Source organism: Helicoverpa armigera, chromosome 23 (assembly GCF_030705265.1).
Source record: "Helicoverpa armigera isolate CAAS_96S chromosome 23, ASM3070526v1, whole genome shotgun sequence".
Classification (NCBI taxonomy): domain Eukaryota; kingdom Metazoa; phylum Arthropoda; class Insecta; order Lepidoptera; family Noctuidae; genus Helicoverpa; species Helicoverpa armigera.
Window position 1 is genome coordinate 9,654,667 of NC_087142.1, and position 25,176 is coordinate 9,679,842.

A 25,176-nucleotide genomic window follows, 5' to 3' on the forward strand; every position below is an offset into this window, starting at 1 on the left:
ATGTTTGTATTACTTTGCCCAAAAGGTCACGGGCAATATGTATAGTGCCCGGTCAATTTGATTATTTGAATAATTATTATCAAATTGCACTCTCATATTGGGCATTATTCATAATGACCGGGCATTATGTATACTGCCCAATTTATCACTTGGTCCATAACATATATAAGCCTCCCTCAGATGACCCGCCTACCGCCTTACTTTATAAGTGGGCTATCTGAGATTGAAAGACCCTTTCAAATCAGTCCTGTAGTTCCAGTGATTACAGCACGTTATAGCAAACTCTTCAGCTTTTTCCCCTTTGACAACCTACCTCATCTGGTTTTCTATATCAACTTCAGCAATACATGGTCATTAATATGTTTAACAACAATAAAACACAATAAACAGATGTTCTGTCGTGTTAATGTCGTATTGTATAATTACACGAGTGTTTCATTAATTTATTGATTCAACTAGAAATATGGCACTGTTGAGATATTAATGCGCAATACAAGATACTGCCGATTAACGCAACGTAAACCGTTTAATACAAGACAGTTTTGATTTAAAGAACTGGTAAATTACTTTTTGAAAACTTTATTATTAATCCTCACTACATAATAGCATGAATGCAAAGTTGTATGTATGTCGCGCTTTCATGCTAAAACTGCTGAACAGATTTCGTAAACAGAAGATAGATATGTAGTCTAAAGTCTCAGAAAGGACATAATCTACTTTTTATATACAGGTGCAGGAAGCTAGTATCTAATATACCACTGTATTTCACAAAATGCTGTAATAAACATTATCTCCGATATCAATGAAGTGTTCACAGAATAAAATAACAAAAGGCTAACAGCTACTAATCTTCATTTTTATTATCAACAAAGATTAGATCATATGCTGACATCTCAGTCATTGATAAGGTAGAGATAACCCATCTTTAGTACCAATGCAACTGAAAAAGTTATAAATTCAATAATAAGTGTGTTTTATTTATCTTTTGCAAAACAATAAAAATTCATCTTTTATGCAAGAGTAGTGGGCCACTCGTTACTGGCCATTTTGTTGAAGTATCAAGTATTTTATGACATACCTAGCTAATTATATTTTTCAAAAGATCATTCGTCAACGTTGCACTTAATGTAAGTACTTAGATATTATGTTATTCACAGTCATACGAAACCTCAAGCCAAATATATCGTCGCACTAAAAGGTAAAAATCTCCTTATTGGAAAGAACAGTCAAACCAATCAACTAGGTATAGGTATAAATTACTCATCAAATAATTTATAAGACACTCAAATAATCAAGTATTAACCTCAGCCAAAATATAGCCATAGACCTCCAGGAAGGGACCTTAAAACAGGCTGACCAAGAAACTGCAACAAAATATTTCATAAGACAACAGAACCCCATAAGTCCTGCTAATATACGCTATTACATAAATCTATGAATAAGGCCAGGTCAGGCGATTTCTCTTGTTAGCCCTTTGTCTGTACTTACAATGACCCAAAGTGCCCTTTAGTTGCGAACTTGAACCTTATGATCCAAGGAATAAGACTGTGTCCGTACATTGTGTTCCGCGAGACAATTTCGCCGTTATCTTAGCACGGTGTGTAAGCGAGAAAGTGTCCCATTGTAGGGTGGCCATGAATTTTGCATGTTTTAGGAATAAGAAAGAAAATACTAAACATGGTATTATGTTGGTCAAAGTATTATTAAATAGTTAATAGGTGACGTTTGTGAAAATAATTAATAAAAGTTTCTCTGTAATGTCTTTCATTTGTTGTGTTTCATTTAATTTGATTTCCAATTAAATGACAATAAGTATACAATTAACTCTCTAAACAAATATACTAGCGGAAACATTGTCATAACTTTTACTGCTTTTCACCACTAATATCATTAATGAAAGGCTTGCAATAAACAATTGCAAAATTCGCAGAAAAGCGATTTCATTGCACTTGACACTATTTCAGTGAAAAGTTACTTTCTTTTAAACAATACGGTTTTTCTAAGTACTAAAAACGTTCGTACATTAGCAACACATAGCGAAAATATTTATAGCTCCATCAGAATATAACTACTTCAGCGCCATCTTGAAAGTTCAAGGTCAAAACTATTCATCTAAAACCTACAATGAATCACTCTACCAGAAATGCCACTAAAATGACGCAATTAGCAGGATCGTCCTTCTTGACACATCATGACCGGTTCGCCGGGTAACACCATTTTAGGTGCCTGGTGATAATTTGGCTAATCAAAGTTTGGTGTAGACAAAAAAAAGTGTTTTCGTGAAAATATTTGCATATTCAACATAAAAGTGTCTTGTTTTGTTATTTAGGAGTTCTGTTTGTTCTTTTGACTCGAAGAATTAATAATTTGAACTTAACTATTTCGTAGATGATATAAAAACGGTTTTTTTTTTTCGTATAAACAACTACAAAGCTATTTAAAATGACCTCTGCCCGTAACGGTATTTTAATGATGGCTCGCATTTTTTGTGTGTTCGTTTTAATCTAGTGATTATATAATAAAAAGTATTATAAGAAACACTAGCTACAATAAATTCTTTACTTTATGACTAACTGAATAATAACAATAATGCAGTTCCCAGAAGAAATATTAATAAAAAATGTAAGACACGACAATAATGCAAGGAACAATTAAATTAACCCATTACGTATAATTATCATTATTTACCAGCGTTAAATAATTAACTGGAAACCTTAACCATTATTCATAATTATATAAAAATGCATACATTTAAGTATTTGAGCATTGTTCAATAATTCAATGTATTTCATGATTTTTTAAATTAAATAAGTACTACTTTTTGTAGACAAGAGGAAGCATACTAAATACCAATTCACTTATCTGTAAGTTTATAAAAAAACAATAGACGTCTGGAGAAGGATAACCTCGTAAACTCCTGAACCAATTTTGTTGCGGTTTTCCCCATTCGATAATATAATTAACGACGATAGAGGCCTCTGATTTAGCACGCCAGTGTATTATTAAATGCATCGTTTAGTTTTTTATGTCGTATTTTAGTCGATAAACTTATTTTTTGAGAAGATGAAGTTTTTGCATTAAATGCCTTGGCCTTTGAACACTAAAATATATCCTTAACATTTAAAAATGTCGATTGATAAATATGTAACTTTGCAACACTAAATGCTCCTCTGAATGATTTTTATTTGGCGTATCATCACTGTTAATTATTCAAATGCCATTAAATCTGCATCTTATTAAAATATTTCCACACTGAAGAAAAAATCTAGAAGTCTAGTAGAACTAGATAAAGCCATTCCAACTATTTTGACATTATTAATACATATTTAAAGTAAGTTTTGCATAGATATGCAGCATTTAACCATGACATACTGTGAGCTTCATTGAATAAACATAACATCATCTACAATATATGACAGACGTAAATTAAAATGAAAATTATTATTTCTAGATCTCAACCAATAAAAAACACGATTCTATACTAAATTTTTTTTATACATAAATATTTTTTTAGCAGGAATGTCTCTCTAAATCCCGTTAACATGGTGTCCCTACAAGTACAATGCCTCCCATTTCGTTGCGCCCGCGCCGATCCGATAGATCGTCATGTGTGCACCGTGTCATTTGAATGGGTAATTGATCGCATGTCAACAAATGCGAACCGATCAGATATATGAAGTATTCAGGCCATATTGTACGCCATATTTAAATGTAGTTCAAGTTTCATCGGTATTTCGTGTCGAGTTTTTTTACGAAGAAAGTATCGTGTGACAGCCGTTTGTAAATTGCTCGAAACGGCATTGTTAACATCGCCATTCATAGCTACAGAAATTCTATTAAGAACTTTGAAATAAGACGTGGGTTTAAGCGTGAATTGAAATACTCAAAAATATTCGTAAAAATTCTTAACGCAGCATCAAAACCTGAATTTGGCAATACAAATATTGGTCATTGCATTTGCGATTTAGTAATACAAGCATTGTTATGTAAAGAATACAATGTAATAGCATTAATAGTACATTTCTTTAATTGCCCTTAATGCATTCACGCATCAGAACTAATAATCCAACAAAAACATTAAATAACGTTGTGCAAAATAAAATAGTTTTATTACAATAACTGGTTATAGGTTAAGAAATAATATAATTTATCTGTGTTGTCGCGCAAGCGCGCTCGCGTCGCCAGTGCTCCGCCGCGCGCGCGACCGAACGGACGTCAGTTAACAATAACGGTTATTTCCGAAATAACCGAGCGATTGTAAACTTACTACTGTTAACGTTATACGAACATTCGTGTTATACTTCCAGTTATTGTGTAAGTTTTTCTCATGCCGAGGTATTCGTGATTATTTTGAAGTGCTTTATCTCCAGGGATCTAACACATGTTTTTGTTATCGCCCGTCCGATTTTATGTTTTATCTAGTATATTCTACAACAGATAGTGAATAGACATTGTATCATAAAAAATCTAAAGGAATATTTTTTCTTCCGCAGGTAAACGGGACAAGTAAAATGGACCGCGGAACACCGATAGTGATGTGCTAGTGTTGTGAATAACGGTTAATAACGAGTTAATAGTGGTTGATAGCTATGATGTGAGACAGTTTGTGCTTGTCAAGATGCCGTCAGACAGTGGATCGGCGTGGTCGCCGCCAGCGTCCAACAGTGAGAGAAGGTTGAGCAACTCGTCAGATGGGAGCGCCGGGAGCGGATATTCTAAAGCTGTAAGTTTATGTTTATTTTATACAACACTACTACAAAACTGCCTCACGTGCTCCGAGCTTTCAAAAGCGTTGTTTGTGCAATACTTTTGTATTACATGCGAGATTTTAATAGTCTGTACTCGTGCTTGTAATCTCATGTTATAAAACGCGAGGTCAATGTGCGTCTGGTCAAATGGTAATGCATGACCACACTTACATATGAGAAAATAAGCTTGCTTTCTTTTTTAGAAATAATGATTTCCTTACACTATTATTGTTTAAGTATTATTAATGTGATGCAGCAAAAACGATAGTAGATATCTAAGACATACACATAGGAAAATAGGTAGGTAGATACCTACCTAAGAATATTTCATTCGCCTTCAGTGAGATATAAAGTATGTATGTCAAGCTAAGGTTGGAGTGTAGCAAAGGGTGTGCAAGGTTTTTGGGACTTAGAAAATTTTTCACAAAAAATTAAAATTTCTGAAAATGCCTAGTTTTTCATTTCCATCGTATAGAATACCTAAAAGTAAGGCGAAAACCACTTGTATTATACCATATGTATTCAGAACTACCGATGTTACTCAAAACTTGCTTTGTCTGATAACACTGCAAGCTAACTGATAAAAGTCGTAAACACCAAAATAATGAAACATCGATCAACATACTGAATACCAACCTAGGTATGTAGGTATATTTAGTGCTATTATGTAGATATAATGTAGATAGGTACCTACATGTAACGTTTTTCTTTGCTCACGTAAGTCGCATTACGCAGATTCACTAGTTTTTCCTTCATAGGTAGGTAGGTATTATGTAAAATTATGATCTTAGGAAAATCATTTGTAAAACATACTTAGAATACTCCTTTGACACAATCTTTCAAGTGGGTAAACTCTGGAATAGCGTCTTCAGGTAATTAAAAAGAAAGTGCTATGTTTATTTAAGCAGTAAAATCATAAATCACTATCAACAACCAATGAGAACTATTGCCTAAGAAACCGGTTTCACTCAATTAATTTATTCCGCAAACTAGGTATTTGCACACACTTTATTTAAAAACGGGTAAAAAATCGTGACAAAAAAAACGTAATTTTTCACATTTAATATCACATTTGCCTTACGCCAGAGTTTTTTTGTCAGCTGTCAATTGATTAGTAATGGCGGACTAAGCTAATATTTAATTTAAAAAATAACTTTTAGCTAAAGTAAATAGCGAGCGGTGATGCGTTACGATAACTTTCACTGTCGTTATTCGCCGTGAATAACTTGTTATTTTTTACGTTTTTTTATTTATTTTTATTATTTATAAATAATCCGTTATCCGCTCTCTTGTTACGCACTATTCGGTGGAATAATACAATAGCAGTTTGCTTTGATATTCGTTTTATTTTCCATCTTTTTTGTGAGCTAAATAACAGTTACATGACAGTTATCAATAAGACTGTAAAACTACACGCTTTGTCCGAGATGAATTAAGACAATTAGTAAGCGAATACCCTTCACAAAAAATAGCATAAAACAGTGACTAGTATGTCCATTTAAAAATACCTAAAATCCGAAATGACACATGTAGTAACAGCCTTGAAAATGAATGAGCAAGTGAAATTCCGATTACGAAACTGAACAGGCGTCATGTTTCAAACGAATGTTTTGCAATAACTTATGCAAAATACGAGAAAAAAACACCATTTACTGTAAGAAAACTTGCCATTTTTATTAGGAGTGGTTTTCCATTGATTTGTTTAAAAAATCTATCTTTAACTTTGCAGTAATTCTGCAACTATATACAATTTAATTAAATGGAGTGCCCTGTCAATCCGATTTTTGGCAGACATGACTAAATACTGTCTGACCGATTCTGTTTACAAACATTTTCAATACAAAATACGGAAATATAGAAAGAATGCATGAATGTCACTTTAGTTATAATAATGAAATTATGTATGTGTGTGTAGTTTTATTGTTTTCATAATATTGTTGTTACTGTTTGTGTGGCAAATAGTTTAGATTACGTGTTTATTTCGTTCTAGACTTGATGGGAAGATTGTTCTGGCAATTTGCTGTGTGGAACTTTCTAGAATTGCTAGATATGAGTTTAAAGCTAGGTGTTATACTGTACAATTAATTATTATTTACGTACCTATATGTTAAACGTATTATATACTTGCTCGCTTTTCTAAGATTCCCAAGATACTAGGTACTTCATATGAATGTTATTCCGATGTATAAACTATCTATATAACCGCCAAGACTCATGAAAATCATTTCAGTAGTTGCGCGAGAAAGAATACCAGTGACTCTTTTATAATTAAAACAAAAAACTATTTGTAATAGAAGTATTGCTAATTAGGGGCATTATTAACAACCAGATTTTACGCAAATGTTATAAGGTTTCTAATGATACTTACTAGACCAAGTGCTTATCAAGTTTAACACTCGTTTGTTGTCCAATTGCATGCTTAAGCAATGTGTTATGTGGACTTGTAGGCATTCTTTAATTTTAATGAAGCACAGGCTACTTACGGGTCTTCTTAAATTAACTACGTCTTAAAAGAGTTTAAGTTGTATTATAGATACTTATGAATGTATTCATCTCTTGCAAGGTCCTAGTAGAAGGTTAACTTTCATATAATATCCTTAAAACTAAAAGATATTTTTTACTGACCCGGATAAAGCATCCAATTCAGTATCATATGAATACAGTTTCCTTCGACACACCTTCATAGAACCACCGTTGTTTTTCTATAACAAGATATTCAACTAAATAGCATTAATTATGTATAGACTTGCCACTGGTTTCCCCATAGCATTATGCACGAGACAGACCCGGCTTATCGTGCCACTGTGTCGCCCTCTGCAAAAATAACCCGCCGGTTCTCGATACGAGAATCGAGAGACATCGATAATCGTTCATAATCGTAGTATCATCGCAGCGAATTATATCGAGAATCGAGGATGTTCGCGATCAATCACAATTAGACCACCACTCTCCCTTGCATTTCCCACGGTTTGTGAAGTTGAATGATAATTACTCTTAACACTTTGTGAATTAGGTTGGATTTTATGTGGCAGTGTTTTATGAAGAAGTAGTGAGTAACTTATTTACTTTATGTGTGAATTATTTTATGAAGAATAATTTGTTTTATAGAACTAATAATGTACCTATTGTCGTCTACCATTGATTTGCCTATAACGATGTTCAAGTAATTGTATTCAAATTAGTTACTTATAAAGTTATAATAATGAAAAGGAAATGAGCTTCTGTTTGATTATATGCGAAAACTATTAATAAGTCGACATAAAAATAATAATTTATTAGTTGAGTGATTTTATGAATTGATTGATGAGTTTCACAAAAACTATTAAACGTAGACATTAACGACAAAATCATTAGAAATAATTATTGTCGATTAAATATTGGAAATACTAAAAACAGTCCATCAAGCATGGCCTTGTAATCACCTAAAAAAATACGGAACAACATATAGAACTAGTTCTTAAAAACCAAGTCATATACCAAAAACTAAATTAAAAACGTGACCTAAGAATAATCTGACATACAAACAAACATCGCCTATTTAGGACAAGATCTTTTGAAGAGGTCATCGAGTTTGAATGCGCAAGCGCAGGTCCTTTCTACACGCAAGGGCAAAATACCGGTCCTATTATCACTGATTACTGATACTGTATCAAGGTTGTGTGTTACATAAACAGGTGTGTGTGTGTGTGCATTAGTATCACATGCCTTTGGTAGTGAAACAATATTTGTCTTTTGTTTTAGAGCTCTTAGATTTGAAATAGGGATCATTCGAGACATCTCCTGCATTAGTTCGGAAGGTGTTATTCCAAAGCGTTTTACTTCTTCCATATGGAAATACTTCCCATCCCCAGATAAAAGTAGCCTATATGTTGTTCTAATGTATAAGCTTTATTAGGTACTACGGTAACAAGCATCATTAAAATCTTTTCATCCGTTTGCATTTGAAGAAGAAACATACACACTCGCTTTCTCTCTCTATAGTGTTATAATAAGGTATCTGAAGGTGGAATTCTGGAATTATGTATGTTATGGACCAAGTGATAAATTGGGCAGTATACATAATGCCCGGTCATTATGAATAATGCCAAATATGAGAGTGCAATTTGATAATAATTATTCAAACAATCAAATTGACCGGGCACTATACATATTGCCCGTGACCTTTTGGGCAAAGTAATACAAACATATTTAATTTCATTTTTATTGTTATTGACATTTAACTTAAAATAAACTAAATATAACACATCCCAGATCAATTGACAGAGCATAGAAGTAAGCATGCAACATGCAGCAAGCATGGCTTCTGTCACGGCTCCGGCGCTGCGGGGCTCCGGCGGTCCCATGCGAGCTTCGACATGCTGGCCGGCTCCGCCGGCCAGCCTCAGCCGCGGCGGCGAGCGCTTCAACTACCTGCGCCTCAGCTCGCAGGCCGCCTCGCCCCTCCGCACCTACGCGGTTTTGAATTGCACTCTAGGGGTAGGGCAGACAAGACTACGTGGAGTCGGTTTTGCAGCGATTCGTTTTCGTCACTAAGTTCGGTTTTTAATACAATGTTTTGAATCCAAATTAAATTCTACCATAAAAAAAACGAGCCAAGAAAAATGAGATCAAGAAAAAGGAGGCCGAGTTAGTAAATTAGATGACAATTGTCCAATTAATAATTTTGTGGCTAGACTTATAATTTCCCATTAAAATAGAACATATAATTTAAAACAATAATCATAAAATGTGTAGCAAGTAACAGGATTTATTTTTTAGAACAACTGCCACCCTCGCACCGCATAAAATATAGCTTTATTATCAAATTGCCCAACTGTCATGTAGCAATATAATAATGCCCGTGCAATGTGATAAATAATGAAGTTAAGATAGTTATTAATCACTTGGCCCGATAAAGCTAGACATTATTCATAATGCTCGGGCATTATAAATAATGCCCGAATTAATCACATGGTCCATAACATGTATACGTGGTTCTTGGCACACTGTAATGGCAACCCTGTATCTTGTTTTATCTTTCAAAGAAATCAATTTACAAATTCATGATCATGAAAACAGACCGCTTATAAACTAAATTATTATAAACGAAATGGAATTGGTGACATCTAGTAATAGGAGATTTAGTTAATAACCATCGCGCCCAGTCGTAAAGTCGTGACAGATTTCTATTCGATCTGCGACTGAACAACATTTAAGCCACACCTGTTAATACCAGCTTCGTGGGAAAATTATAGTCCAACTAAAATTCGATTATAATTGAAGTTCTAGGTCTAAAGCTATTGCTAAGTTCCGCGTTGCGGGTGAAAAACTAGTCCTATTATCCAAAGCGTGAAGAGTTTATGCCTCAGTTAAAAGGTCAGAATTTTGATTGAAAGAATATTTAACATAGTTTATCATGAAATGTATTAAACTAGCTTCTCTAAGTATTTTCAAACCGTTCAAATTCGTTTCAAAATCGTTTCAAATGTTCGTCCCGTAGAAATTTGCCCCCATAAGTGGGCTTTCCAACGCCGAAATAATATTTCAAATCTTTTTTAAACAAACTAATTCTTCAGCTATAATATTAGTATAGATTTCATCTCTTTCACATAGTATATGCTTGCCAACCCAAGACACAATTCCCCAAAAGAACCCAAAAATATCCTTACAGCAAAACCGAAGCAAACAGGTTGCATTTTTCCTTATAGCAAACCAATCCCATTCATGGAGCAATCAGGTAGATCTCTGGACATAGTAAGCAGGCTCCACGGCCAATCTCGGCCCGTAGCAATGTGCGGGCGCATCTGTTATTTTTGTGGGGTAGTATTTAAACGCAAATCAAAAAATATCCTTTTTCTATGCAATAAGATTCCGAATTCCCATCAAAATTACTGATTGCACAGCAAAATATTCAACACAAAATATCACTAAACACACTGCAATTTATTTTCGCAGCGTACAGCGATTTTTCCTAAAGCAAAAGCTTTTTCATCAATGCACAGCTAATAATCTTAATGCACATTATACATGTTAACTCTTTTCTTTTAAATATTGCTTCTATTTTTATATTATTTATAGCAGTTTTTCTGAATAAAACAGCTTTTTATTAGTCACAGTCATCTTATTATTTATTAATTATGCATAATGAGATCAGCAAAAAAATATAAAATTAAATACAAAATTGTAATTTATTGAATTATTTATAAGCGTCCACGCTTCCTTTTCTGCCCAATAGGCAAAATTTTTAGCTTCTGCAGGTGGCGCCACGTACTTGAGTCGGATCACAAGTCCGATGATATTGTCAGTATGTCCTTTTGGCATACATTTCATATAAGTAGTCATTAAAAGGCTACTACTATAATATCATATTTCAGAATGTTTATAGTCAGAATCATCTTTTGGCATAGTTTTGGAATTTTTATTTTTCTGTAAGAAGCATGCAAACAAGCCTGAAGCATGCAAGCAGGCATGCAGCAGGCATGCAACATGGAAGTAAGCATGCAACATGCAGCAAGCATGGCTTCTGTCACGGCTCCGGCGCTTCGTGGCTCTGGCGGTCCCATGCGAGCCTATCGTCGCAGATGATTTTCACGCTCACCACCGCAGCTTCGGCTTACTGGCCGGCAAAGCCGGCCAGCCTCAACCGCGTCGGCGAGCGTTAAAACTACCTGCGCCTCAGCTCGCAGGCCGCCTCGCCCCTCCGCGCCTACGCGGTTTTGAATTGCACTCTAGGGGTAGGGCAAACAAGACTACGTGGAGTCGGTTTTGCAGCGATTCGTTTTCGTTACTAGCTTCAATTTTTAATACAATGTTTTTTAATCGAACTCTATCTTACTCGCTCACGCCACTCTGCACCCCAGTGACGAAAAAGCGCGCGAAGCCGCGAACCTTTTTCAGTTAATTTGTTCTGTTTTTAGAAATAATGCAATGTGACAGGATTTTTTTGTTATAATAATCATTAAATTTGCCGAGCATGGCTTCTTGAAAATTAAGACAAATATGATGAATAGGTTTTGTTGTACTTACTGGTTAATATGCGACTGGGATAGTTATTTTGCTATGAAATATGGAAAATTTGCTGTGCAGTCAGTATTAATGCTATGTATGTAGTATTTTTGTACAAGAATAAATTTAACTGTATTGCATTATAATAAAAAAAGCAATGTCATATTGATGTATAATTTCGAATTATCTGCAGTTTGAGTTTTGTTAAACATTTAGTTTATTTGTAGTGAAGTAAGTTATTTGATGTAAAAAAGAATATAAATGATGAGTATTTATTGATAGGCGATTATTTATTTGATATGCAATTTATAATATCCCATTTTTGTGCACCTGTCGCCCGGACTAGGGTAGGGCTGTCAGAGAAAATTTGGAAAAAAAAATTGTAAATTTTTGGGAGAAAGCACCCAAAAATGTATGCTTCGTATGATCAAGGTACTAGTTCGGTAATATGTTTTAGCTTCTTAAACTCCTGAAATGGTTTAAAAAGTATGACTGCAATAGAATACCCTCTCTTACTCTCTTCTAACCAATGGTCAATATTGACGGAACACGTAGCTACCTATGAATACCATTGTGATTATTTTCTGTTGCAAAGTAAACTTCGTATCATTCTCCAACTGCAGTAAATATTTACTCAGCTGCTATTCAATTAATTAAATTGGCATTTCCATGCAATGACGCGATAGATTTATGCAAATTAATTGAAATAATCTCTGACCTCAGAGAGAATATTCATGATAAGGATATGAAGGTGTTTAATTAGTCGTAAAGTCGCACTTAATTGGTAATTAAATTATAATAATCGGATGCAACGGAAAGTTATGATACGCTTTTTCCATAATTAAACTGCAGGTGTCAGATATGTGTAGCTATATTTTTGATGCGCATCGTCGATAATTCTAAAAGGATTAGTATACAATTTTTTATACAGCTACATTCAACCAGTATTTTATCAAAAAACGCTTACTCACAATTCAAAAGCTATTAAATAACAACCGTAGTCCCAATCTTCATAACTCCACGTTTCACGATGGGTCAGCCCTATCGCATCTGACATTTTGCTGCGCCCGCGCCGGTCGGCCTTCGAATGTATTCGTTCGATTCGATTCGTTCCAAAATGCTAAGGGTCATGACTTGGGAACCATCTGGTGTACCTTCAGGCCACATTCGTAAGACTGATATGCCTTCAATACTAAGTACTACGATAATATCACGAGTTTGATCTTATGGGATAGGCAGATTACAAACGGCCTTCCGTCCTACATTCTTTCGTAGATAAGTTAAGAATTAATTTATGGAATTATATTTTAATCTGTTTCAAGATCTTAGACATTGTATTTTTAAACTGAATGGCATGGTATTATTTCTTTATAGTTCTGAGAAAAATGGCTGATACAATCAGAGGTCGGACACAAATTATAAAGTTCATACAGTATTATGGTACTAGCATTTAATATGATCGTGTAATTTATTAAATGAAATAAACGTTGTTTGTTCGTATTTTTATATGTATATGTAGGAAATACTAACGGAATTCCTATTTAATATCGGAAATATCGAGCCGAATTCGCGTGATCTGATTTCGCCGTAGTAAGCAAGAGTGAACAGTAAAGTAATAATCAGTTCCATTAATTTATGACATTTTAATCGATCGTAAAAAGAACAGTCTTCCGTGACGGTAAAATTTATAGTTACAATCATACTAATTGTTTGTAATTAGATATAGGTAGGTTCAGCTAAGTACCACAAACACAACAACTTTCGCTAAATCATTGTATTAAAAACTAATTCCGATACAATCTAGATACATACCTACTTGGCCACAATAATCAGTAATGTTCCTCCAAGCTTACAAAAATACATATTTCCTAAACTTACTCTTTCAATTGTAGTATTTACACTTTCTTTTATTTAACTCCCAGTATAGAGATTTAAATGATATTTCACAATACTCCCACACATACATATTGCCAATATTTTCCTTAATTGATTGAGTTACTGCCATTACCGTGGGAGCATAAAGTGTGACTAATGTGTCAGTATTAAATCAAGTAATAAGTTGTCAATATTAAAGTTAAGATGAGATCATACTTCAAGGTCTTAAACCTTATTACATTTTGCCCAAGATATTGTTTGGCCCTAATCAGAAACCCTTCTCCTCGTATATTAAATGTGACCGTATTAAGTAACAGCAAAACTTTACCGTAACGAGAACCAAATTCAAATTTCGAAAACAGAATGTGTATCGTCAAATTGTATTCCGATATGCGAATCCTCTTCTTTGGAAGATACGAAATACTCACAAAAATACTACCAATTTATTTCAATACTCATAAAAAAACTATAATATATTATGCTTGAATACGTATTATAACCGTGGTATAACTAGTTTGTCTTGAAAGAAAGTTGCGTGTCATCTCGCGAGGCGTGTGTGAATGAACTTTTTTGTTAATAACTTTTAGATATTTGCAATGCTAATCTTAATGGAGAGTGAATAAAATCGCTTGGTTATCGAGTTATTATTTTATGCCTATTTAGTAGTATTTTATCGTATACGTGAGAATTTGTGTTTGGTAAGCGTAATAATTGATTAAAGAATTTCAGAACGAATAAAAACGTGGATATTTTACTAGGCGAAAGAATCATTAGAAATATAAAAAGTTTACATCTTTTGGCTTAAATACTAATTAAATCTTAAGACCAAATAAAATATTCTTCTTAGATTTGTCAATCTGGCAAAAACAGTAGCCTTAATCCTTATACCTAAGTTTTTTCTACAGGTAGTGCAAAATTCTTTACAGAAAAAACTAAGCTAACCTTTTTCATAACAATATCAGATCAAATTATAAGCATTGACCTCGTCCATTGCAACCTTTAGAAGTTATTACCTGTCAGGCTAGGCGTAACCAATCATTGCATATTAGGCTCTAGTAAATCATAAATTATTGCTAATACTTTACAATTTAATACCTATTGCAAAATATCGAATGAAGATGCAATATTACTAAGTTCAATGCGAAAATAACTTTAAAAATTAAATGTTTATTGATTATATTTGTGGTTATTTGAAGTTATTTTGGCATGTTTATGTGTGTATGCATAGGCATCATCCATCTATCAAACGTCTGTACCGGACATAGGCATTTAGAAATCATGGTCATAACTTTTGACCTGCCTCTACACCTACACTCTCTCGAAATTAGTAGAAAAAGTATATGCAAAAATATCATATGATCATTTGAAACGTTTTAACATGACAGACAGGTACTAGGCGATTTCCCATGGTTTCTCCCGCATCTCGTGACGACTGCCCGAAAAAATCTTTCAATTTCAGATAGCCCATTTATCGTTTAAGGCAATAGGCTGGTTTTAAACTGAGGCTTATTAAAAATATAGTAACCTTAAACATTTCTTTCACCACCTCAAAACATCATACCATTCAAGCCTAAATTACAACATTCACAAACGCTTAACTAGAACCATTTTAATTGCACATTGTGAAAGCCTCGGAATAGATAAGAGTACAATCATTTCCGTGCCACTCTCGAGATACCGAAACCGGGTGACCGGTACCGATACCGATACCCAATCGATCAGGAAGTAACAATGAAATGTCGCACTTGACCTTAAAACCAACCGGTATCGATACCAGACTTGTACCAAAACGCTCCTTAGGCCAACACTATTATTATTATACAACAATATATTTGCATTCATAAAGTCTTTATTGTTATGCACTGCTATGCGAGATTGAACTCTAAATTGGTATGTGTAAGGTCGGAAATAACATTGGGTGTTTTTTTTATTAAACGGTTTTATTTAGCTCACCCCGTTTGTTTTATTATTATTAAACGGTTTTATTTAGCTCACCCAGTTTGTTTTATTATTTATTCATTCTTTTTTCTTGGGTCAAATTTAGTAATTCAAATTTCACACTCTTCCTGTCAACCGATTAATCTGAAATTTTGTATACACTTTTAATTCCGATGACAATACAATATAGTAATGTCAATAACATTGTAAATCCAATATGGCCGCCGGCACAAAATGGCGGATAACGTAGATTTTATCAATCCCATCAATATGGGTATCAAATGAAAGGGCTCAACAAGCAGAATACAATATACTATAAAAAATTGAAATCCAAGATGGCGGCCGCTACAAAATGGCGGATAACGTAGGTTTTATCAATCCCATCAATATGGGTATCAAATGAAAGTTCTCAACCAGTAGAATACAATGTACTATATAAAATTAAAATCCAAGATGGCGGCCTCTACAAAATGGCGGATAACTTAGGTTTTATAAATCCCATCAACATGGGTATCAAATGAAAGGTCTCAACAAGTAGAATACAATTTACTATGCAAAATTGAAATCTAAGATGGCCGCCGCTACCAAATGGCTGATAACAATTTTTTATCAATCCCACCAATATGGGTATCAAATAAAGGGCTTCACAAGTAGAAAACTGTCAGTAACTCCAGCGGGGCCCAACAGGGCCAAGGCCTGCCTGGGCTGCGAGATTGTTCGAAAGAGTTACCACGGCCCTGGTACATTAAAGGCCTACGACGGAACAAAACGGTTCTTAGTCAAGAGTCTGGCACTCCCTCACCGCTGCTGACCCACAGCAGGAGAGGTCATGTGATGATTTTTGGGGTCGTTAAAAAAAAAGTATCTGGAAGGGCTATGTATTGAGGAATTAGATTGTAATAAATTTTCAGGTAACAGACCGTGTAATAATGATGCACTAAATGAATTAGATAGAATGAGGAATATTCGGTAGGCATTTTCATTAAATACTAAAAACTAGAAAATAAAAAATCGGTAAAAAAACTTTTAAGTTAAACGGTTTTATCTTATGTGCACTGAAAACTAGAAAATAAAAAAATAGTTACTTACCTGTCAACCTACGTAGGTGGTCCCGGTCATATTAGACTAAAATAAAAACGTGGGGCCCCTGTGAAATCCTACCTATGGCAAAGCATATCTTTATACTTTGGTAGATCATGAGCTACGGCTGATTATTGATTGTCAAAATCTCCAGTTACGATTATAGTAAGTCGATGCAATCCACACCTATTATACCTCTAGAAGAGAGTACTACAGCAATAGTTAATGGGCCCAACGTTTTTATTTTAGTCTAATATGACCGGGACCACCTACGTAGGTTGACAGGTAAGTAACTATTTTTTTATTTAATATTAATGTTAAATGTTCGCGAGACGCGCGCACAGAGCGGACGTGTTACTGCTTATTTTAATAAATTCAAAAAGTTTCCTTAGTCAATAACGAACCTTACGGCAACCAAATATAACAACATCTTGCAAAACCCAGCGCGAGTGATATACGCCGTAACTGATTTGAGCTACGAGTAAAGATCACGGCATCGACGCGGTAACCGCTCTTCACCCCCTCGAGTGACAAGGATAGATTTACAACCACTGTATTTCCTCACCGTACGCACCTGACGGCGGCGCACAGGCAACTCAAGCGTGAGTAATATCATACATAGATCTACAATGAGCACACCACGCTCGCCGCCTGGAGGTGGCATGTATGCGGGACATAGTGGATCTCATCCGAATTTGTCCGATTCGCATAGGGAAGGTCCAGCACAGATTACATTTCGTAATAATAAACGAAAATTACTCAGCGATGACGAAGCGACCAAATCTGATATTGCTGAAATAAATAAGCAGTTGTTAGAAATTACGGAATTGTTAAAATCCTCTAAGAAGGAGCAAACTGAAAATATAAATAAGCTCTCATTAGATGTTTCTGCGATAAAAGCTGAGGTCAGTAATATTAGCTGTACTATGCAAAACATTATCCTGGAAAATAAAAATTTAAAAGACGAACTCTCAAAATTATCTGTTGTTGCTGAAAATACGGAAAAGAAAGTGGAGAGCCTTGAAGCTGATGTCAATAACCTAAAAAATATGCCACCCCCTTCTATTCCAACAACCACCACACATGATGAAATATTTAATGAAATCGAAGAACGAACTTTCCGAGCAAAAAATATTATAGTTGTGGGAATTCCTGAAGCCCAAAATGGTACTGCTACTAATCGGCAATATCATGAAAAAACAGAAATAATGCGAATAACTAGACTAATATTTAATGGCTGCCCAGAACCTACTGGAATATTTCGTCTTGGAAAATATAAATCGGAGAAAGCTCGTGCAATAAAAGTATGTTTCTCGTCTGAAGACACTGCAAAAAATATACTACGACATAGGAATAAGATTAACGAAGATCACATCAAAATATTTTCGGATCAAACTCCTTATCAACGTAAATACCTCCAAAACCTAAAAGAAGAGATTCAACAACGCACCTCAAATGGAGAAACTGGTCTAAGCATCAAGTATATCAAGGGCATACCGAAAATAGTTACATCTAAAAACAGGCAAAGTACAGCAATAGAGGCTCCAAAAAACTAACGTGCTCCAAAGAGAAAATAACTTACCAAACCACCAACAATTACTCAGATATTAAAATTACAAAAAAATCTCTAAGATGTTTCTATGCTAACGCTCGCAGTATTGTCAAACCGGGAAAATTTGATGAACTTAGATGTATTTTAGCTTCCCTACAAGTAACTGTACATATAATCGTACTCTCGGAAACATGGATTAAGAGTGAAGACGAAGCAAAAATGCTCCAAATACCCTCCTACACCCATTATTATAATTTCAGACAAAATAAAAGGGGAGGCGGAGTATCAATATTTGTGCACAACAATCTTAAACACCACCTTGTTGAGGAACTCTGCGTGGATGATACACATTATCTCTGGGTATACGTCAAAAAATTCTCTTTAAATATTGGTGCTATCTATAAACCCAACAAAATGAATGTGGATAACTTTCTCGAGATATATTCGCAACAACTACACAAAATGAAACGATCAATAGTCTTTGGCGATTACAACCTAGACTTACTCAAACCAGATTTAGCGACACGCAAATATAAGAATACTTTAAAGGAGAACAACTACAAAATCCTCAACAAAATAAGTCCAAAATACTGCACTCGCGAAACAACCTCAACCAAGACCATCTTAGATCATGTTTCAAGTAACTTAAATGAAAATAATTTTAATTTTGTCATTGTGGAATCATCAATGTCCGACCACAAGCAAATACTCTTAGAGGTAAAACAATATCAACCACCACCAATCATAAAACATAAATACTACTCAGTTGACTACAATAAATTATATCGATGCCTGGAAGAATATCCCAAAACATATGAAGACGCAGAGTATGATAAATTAGCTGACAAATTACAATTTTGTTTAAATAAGTGCAGAATTACAAAGTTTAAACTCTCAAATCCTCCACGGCAAGACTGGATTAAAAAGGAACTATTGGAAGAGATAAATAACAAAAACATACTATGGCAAAAATATAAAACAAATGCAGAGGACACTGTATTAAAAGAAAATTATGAACATATCAAAGATAGAGTATCACGCAACATAACAAAAGCTAAAAGAGACTACTACCTAAAAAGATTTGATGAAAACTCAAGTAAACCACGAAAAATGTGGCAACTTATAAACGACTTGTCGAAAAATAAACTGCATTTTAGAACTGGACCTGACAAACTTGAAACTGCAACAGGCACTATTACGGACCAAAAAGAAATATGTGAAAGCTTTAACTCATACTTCTCAACCATTGGCTCAACCTTAGCAAATATGATTCCTGAAAAATTTAAAGAAAATCAAACCTTAGAAGAGAATAGACCAACCGATAAAACGAAATTACAGTATTTGAAACCAGCAACAAGGAACGAAGTTATAACTATAATTAATAATTTGGACTGTAACACTGCATCGGGCATTGATGGTATAAGTACAAAATCAATCAAATGCGTAAAGGACATTATTGCCACAGAACTAACTACCTGCATTAACTATTACATGGCACATGGAATTTTTCCCAACGAGTTAAAAGTTGCAAAAGTAGTACCAATTCATAAGTCTGGATGTAAACTCGACCCGTGCAATTATCGCCCTATATCAGTCCTCCCGGTGATTTCTAAAGTCTTTGAGAAAATTCTTTATAACCGATTAGATTCATTCCTAAATTCGAAAGGCTTCTTTTACAGTAAACAGTATGGATTTAGAGCACAATCAAATACACTAGCGGCTACAATTGACCTCGTTACCAAAATGAAAACTAAAATTGATCAAAAACATGTTGTCCTAGGTATATTCATCGATCTTAAAAAAGCCTTTGACACCATTAGTCATGTCAAATTATTACAAAAACTGGAACTATGCGGTGTCACAGGCAGTGCACTAGAGATTTTTAAGTCATATATGGAAAACCGTAAACAAATAGTAAAAATTGGTAACTACGAAAGCAATCCATGTGTCCTGAATTTTGGTGTCCCCCAGGGATCAATACTCGGTCCCCTAATGTTCCTTATTTATATTAACAGTATTAGTGGATTGGGTCTCAAAGGAGATATCTCCCTATATGCAGATGATACGAGTCTCTTTTACTTTGGATGCTCAGTCGAAGCCATGATAGCCGACGCTCAAAATGACCTTAATCTATTAAATGAGTGGTTTCAGTCAAATCTTTTAACTATTAATATTTCAAAAACTAATTATGTTATCTTTGCGGCAAAAAATAAAAAGATAAATAATAATTTCGAACTTAAAATTAATGACCAACTACTTGAACAAAAACCTAAAGAAAAATATCTTGGACTAATCTTAGATAGTAACCTAACCTGGAAGCCACATCTAGAAAAATTCAACTGAAACTAAGAACACTAACAGGGTCCTACGCAATATAACAAATTGTCTTCCTCGAAAAGTACGATATCTTATCTATAACTCTCTGGTGAAGCCTCATATCGATTATCTCGTCGAAATTTGGGGTACTGCAACGAAAACTAATTTGGATCCAATTCAACTAGGTCAAAATAAATTGATTAAAATTTTATTCAACTATAAATTTCGGACATCTACTAAAAAGGTATACGAAGAAACAAAAATAATGAATATTAAACAAACGTACATATACTACACGTGTATTCTAATACGTAAAATATTAAATAAGGAAATCCACTCTAACATAAAATTCGTTACTAAACAACAAACCCGAAAGATCAACCTAAGACGTGCTAGTTATTTAGTTACCCGTCCACCTAGAACTAACTATGGGAAAAGAAACTTGGAGTTTGAGGGTGTTACAATTTATAATAAATTACCATCAGAAATAAAAAAGAAAAAAATATGTCCGATTTAAAAACTACTAAAAGTCACATAGTTAATTCATACAAATAATTTACATAAACTAGATAAAAAATGAAACACACATGTAAAGATACATAGATTACTTATTACTACATATATAGATAATATATTATATCACTAAATATTATTTGTAATTACTTAATTAAACCAATCAAGAAACTAATAACTCAAAAAAAAAAAAAAAAAAAAGGGAAACATAAATATATATATATATATATACATAAAATATTAAGTAAACTAAAAAGACTTAATAAAACCATACTATACAAACATAAGAGAAAAATAACTTAATACTAATATGCCATCAATGCCACATCCAGTGTCTGCAAACCTGCTTCATGCATCTATGTTGTGATTTGGTTCAAAAAGTTGTGTGTTGAGTTTACTGTCAATCTACCCACATTTTTGTATTTATTTCTTTTTGTTTGTGTTATTTCTTTATAGAAGTACCTACCTTTGTGCGCTCGAATCATTTATGTTAGTTTAAAATATTGTTTCTCAGTAAGTGAATTATGTAATTCTTTATGAGAAATAAAGTTGTTCTTAAACCTAACCTAATATCAATAACATTGTAAATCCAATATGGCCGCCGGCACAAAATGGCGGATAACGTAGATTTTATCAATCCCATCAATATGGGTATCAAATGAAAGGGCTCAACAAGCAGAATACAATATACTATAAAAAATTTAAATCCAAGATGGCGGCCGCTACAAATCGGCGTTCGCTGGTGAAGCCGCTACGGCTGATTATTGATTGTCAAAATCTCCAGTTACGATTATAGTAAGTCGATGCAATCCACACCTATTATACCTCTAGAAGAAAGTACTACAGCAATAGTTAATGGGCCCCACGTTTTTATTTTAGTTTGATATGACCGGGACCACCTACGTAGGTTGACAGGTAAGTAACTATTTTTTTATTTTCTAGTTTTCAGTACACATAAGATAAAACCGTATAACTTAAAAGCTTTTTTACCGATTTTTTATTAATTGATTCATGTCGATTGAATTTTTTTCTTTTGTATCCGTTTGTTTTAAGTGTGCTGATTTAAATTGATGATTAAAAGATAATCTGTTTCTTGCGGAAGCATTTAAATAATTCTTTCTAATAAAATTGGAACTAAAATTGAGTCTGTCAAGTTATCGGTAACAGAACAATTTGATGGTTTTTTGATATTTTAAAAATAAAATTGTCTTTTCCATAAGTATGTATAAAGGAAGTAAATATTTAGTACCAAATAAACTGTACAGTAAAACGGTTTATAAGCAAACACAACGTTGCAAATAAAACGGGCCAGTTCCTACAAAAAGTATTAAAGTCGTGTCATTTCAATTTAGTGTTTCCTTTCACGCCACGTTACTTGCGCCTTCCACTTTCATTCTTTTTCTTCAGTTATTGAAAAAGTCAATATCGCCCTTACCTTTCTAATACTTTCTTTAATCAGTTCCGAATAAATATCAGCTGTTGACTAAACAGTTTAGTTATACCATCATTTTTTATCTAGACAAAACATCATTTTCGTTTTTAAAAAAATAACCACTATTTAAATAATTAAACTTAAATACTTAGTAACTTTTGTCACTTAATCAAATGCTATGATATAATATTCGCCATATTGTGACCCAATATTGAATAGAAACGATTATTATCGATAAGTATCGATATTGTGTTAACAGCGTGTAGCCAACTCTACGATGCAATATGTACTAGAAACTGTCGATCAATTAGTTTGAATATGCGGAAGTAGTTCAAGTCGCGTTCTTGAATTGAACGTAATAACGTAGTTTAGTTAATTATCTGATAACAGTTAGAATGACATCCTTAGGTCTAGTAATATTTCCTTGAACGTTGTATTAATGTACGAAAGCGGATGACCCATACTCGTGTGTGTAAACGCTCATGCGTACTGTCTTTGTATGACTCGCCGACTTGACCACTATTGTGTACCTAGCTTCCGACAATATACATGCACCATATATGTACGTACACACACAAGTATGGAACACTCGCTTTCGTGAAATAAAACGTCTTTACCCTAACCATTGCATCTCGCACTTTCTAAGTGCATCTTTCAGCAAACTTGGATCGCTACAAAACCAAAATAAACATGAACTGGATTTTTTAAACTGACCTCTTCCTCCTTTGACATCTAAGTATCATCTAACTACTACCTGGTTGTGACGTCACAAAATGGTTTTCCAACACCGTCCGAGACTCGGGGCGTGCCCTACTTACGCCTTTGTGACCGTGCTAAATACCAGCCCGTGTGTACTAAGGCTTCTGTTTGCTCAACGAGTGGTGCCTGGTTGTATACTTGTATGTCTAGTTTAGAATGGGCAGTGCTTAGAATGTTGAGGTGGTCGGTTTTTGTGGCTTTGAGTGTAGTAAAGATGCATTTGAATGAAATTGATCGGTAGAAGATGAGTAAAAGGTATCATGCTTATCATTTAGTGGCTTCTGGCAGCGGTAACATCCGAGTCCCTTGGGAATAAACTACTCCGCGCATCTGGATGAAAAGCCTTGAATGGTAAATTCCTATTATTATTGGTCAACAATGTAAAGAAATGGAATTAGAATCGTATGACTTTGTTTGGCAAATTATTTCGTTATGGTTCACTTGTCCTTTATACATATACGGCATTCCAAACATCAGAAATCATACTAAATACTTTTTTCTCAAAACTCACGTTACCGTTCATAATTAATAATGCATTGAAACATTTGCTTGTCATCCGTTTTTACAAATGCATTTATTCATTGAAGAGGTCAAAGAGCTACCTTAGCAATACGAATGTTCAATCGTTTTGCATTCAAAAACTGCTTGTAATGTTCCCAAATTGTAGAGCATTATCAGATTTTCTCTTAGAGCATGTAACCTGCCGGATACGTTATAAACACAAATCTCTATGCATGCTCCGAGCCTTTTTCCCAATCATGTTGGGGTCGGCTTCCGTAAACACAAATCTCTATGCATCATCCTCCGAGCCTTTTCCCAATCCTGTTGGGGTCGGCTTCCAGTCTAACCGGATTCAGCTGAGTACCAGTGCTTTACAAGAAGCGACTGCCTATCTGACCTCCTCAACCCAGTTACCCAGGCAACCTGATACCCCTTGGTTAGACTGGTGTCAGACTTACTGGCTTCTGACTACCCGTAACGACTGCCAAGGATGTTCAATGACAGCCGGGACCTACAGTTTAATGTGCCATCCGAAACACAGCCAATGGTGTCTAAGATATACTTAGAAAGTACATACCAACTTAGAAAAGTTGCATTGGTACTTGCCTGACCTGGGATCGAACCCGCGCCCTCATACTTGAGAGGTTGGTCCTTTACCCACTAGGCCACCACGACTCTCGATCTATGTAATCTCACTCATGTATTTGATCATGTGCCTGATTGGTAAAATTTGTCAAATCCGGGTAGGTTGACCTGCTGACGTCTATATCTTGCACGATGAAATTGACAAACACGGGCATAAACTTGATGCAAACATACGAGTATACCTAAGCTACTTCTTGTCCCATTGGCTGTAGGAAGGCACGGCAATGGCGTCTCCAGCCATTTAAATGATCTAAGGATTTTCTCTAAAGAATATTGAACTTAAAATTTCTCTTGAAAATGAACTCGGAAGATACCTTAGCGATATCGATGATAAACCGCAAAATGAAATTGAAATTGATACTCCAAGAATCAGAGTCACGTTTTCGACTTTTTTCTTTACGTGACCTTGTCGAAGATTATCCAAATTATCTCCAAGTTGTATTGTGGTCCAATTCCAACTGTTTTTTTTTGTTTTAAGCTCTGTGGTTTGGGTAGAAAAGGATATAGGTTAGAGTTACGTTTTGCTGACTCGATTTTGACGAGGAGAAGGTTTTAAGCATATTATTGTTGTTATTGTATTTATGTCACACTTATTAATATCTGTTATATAAGTAGCAATATTGATACCACTTGAGTTAGCATTAGAAATAACAACATGCCTATTCTTAAGTATTATGCCCATTTATCATTATCTCACAATGCCACGTGTTTTTTGCAACAATATCAACTATCCAGGTTATGTTGTAAAACAATAATAACATATACTAAATACTTTAATTGAAGCATTAGCATTATATGTAATAAATAATGATCGATCACGAAGAAAACATGCT

The 25,176-nt window shown here is 34.4% G+C and overlaps 1 protein-coding gene across 5 annotated transcripts in view; it reads left to right on the forward strand.

Moving 5' to 3' along the window:
- Positions 1-25,176, forward strand: part of Smash (smallish) — a 189,001-nt gene that overhangs the window by 84,304 nt on the left and 79,521 nt on the right. For 4 of the 5 annotated variants that reach the window (XM_064040792.1, XM_064040795.1, XM_064040796.1 and 1 more), the window contains exon 3: positions 4,494-4,723. In XM_064040792.1, coding sequence (XP_063896862.1) covers positions 4,619-4,723 — 105 coding nt within the window. In that variant the 5' untranslated portion in view covers positions 4,494-4,618. Of the gene's footprint in view, positions 1-4,157; positions 4,315-4,493; positions 4,724-25,176 lie in introns of those variants that run through there. The other variant, XM_064040793.1, reaches the window with a different exon arrangement.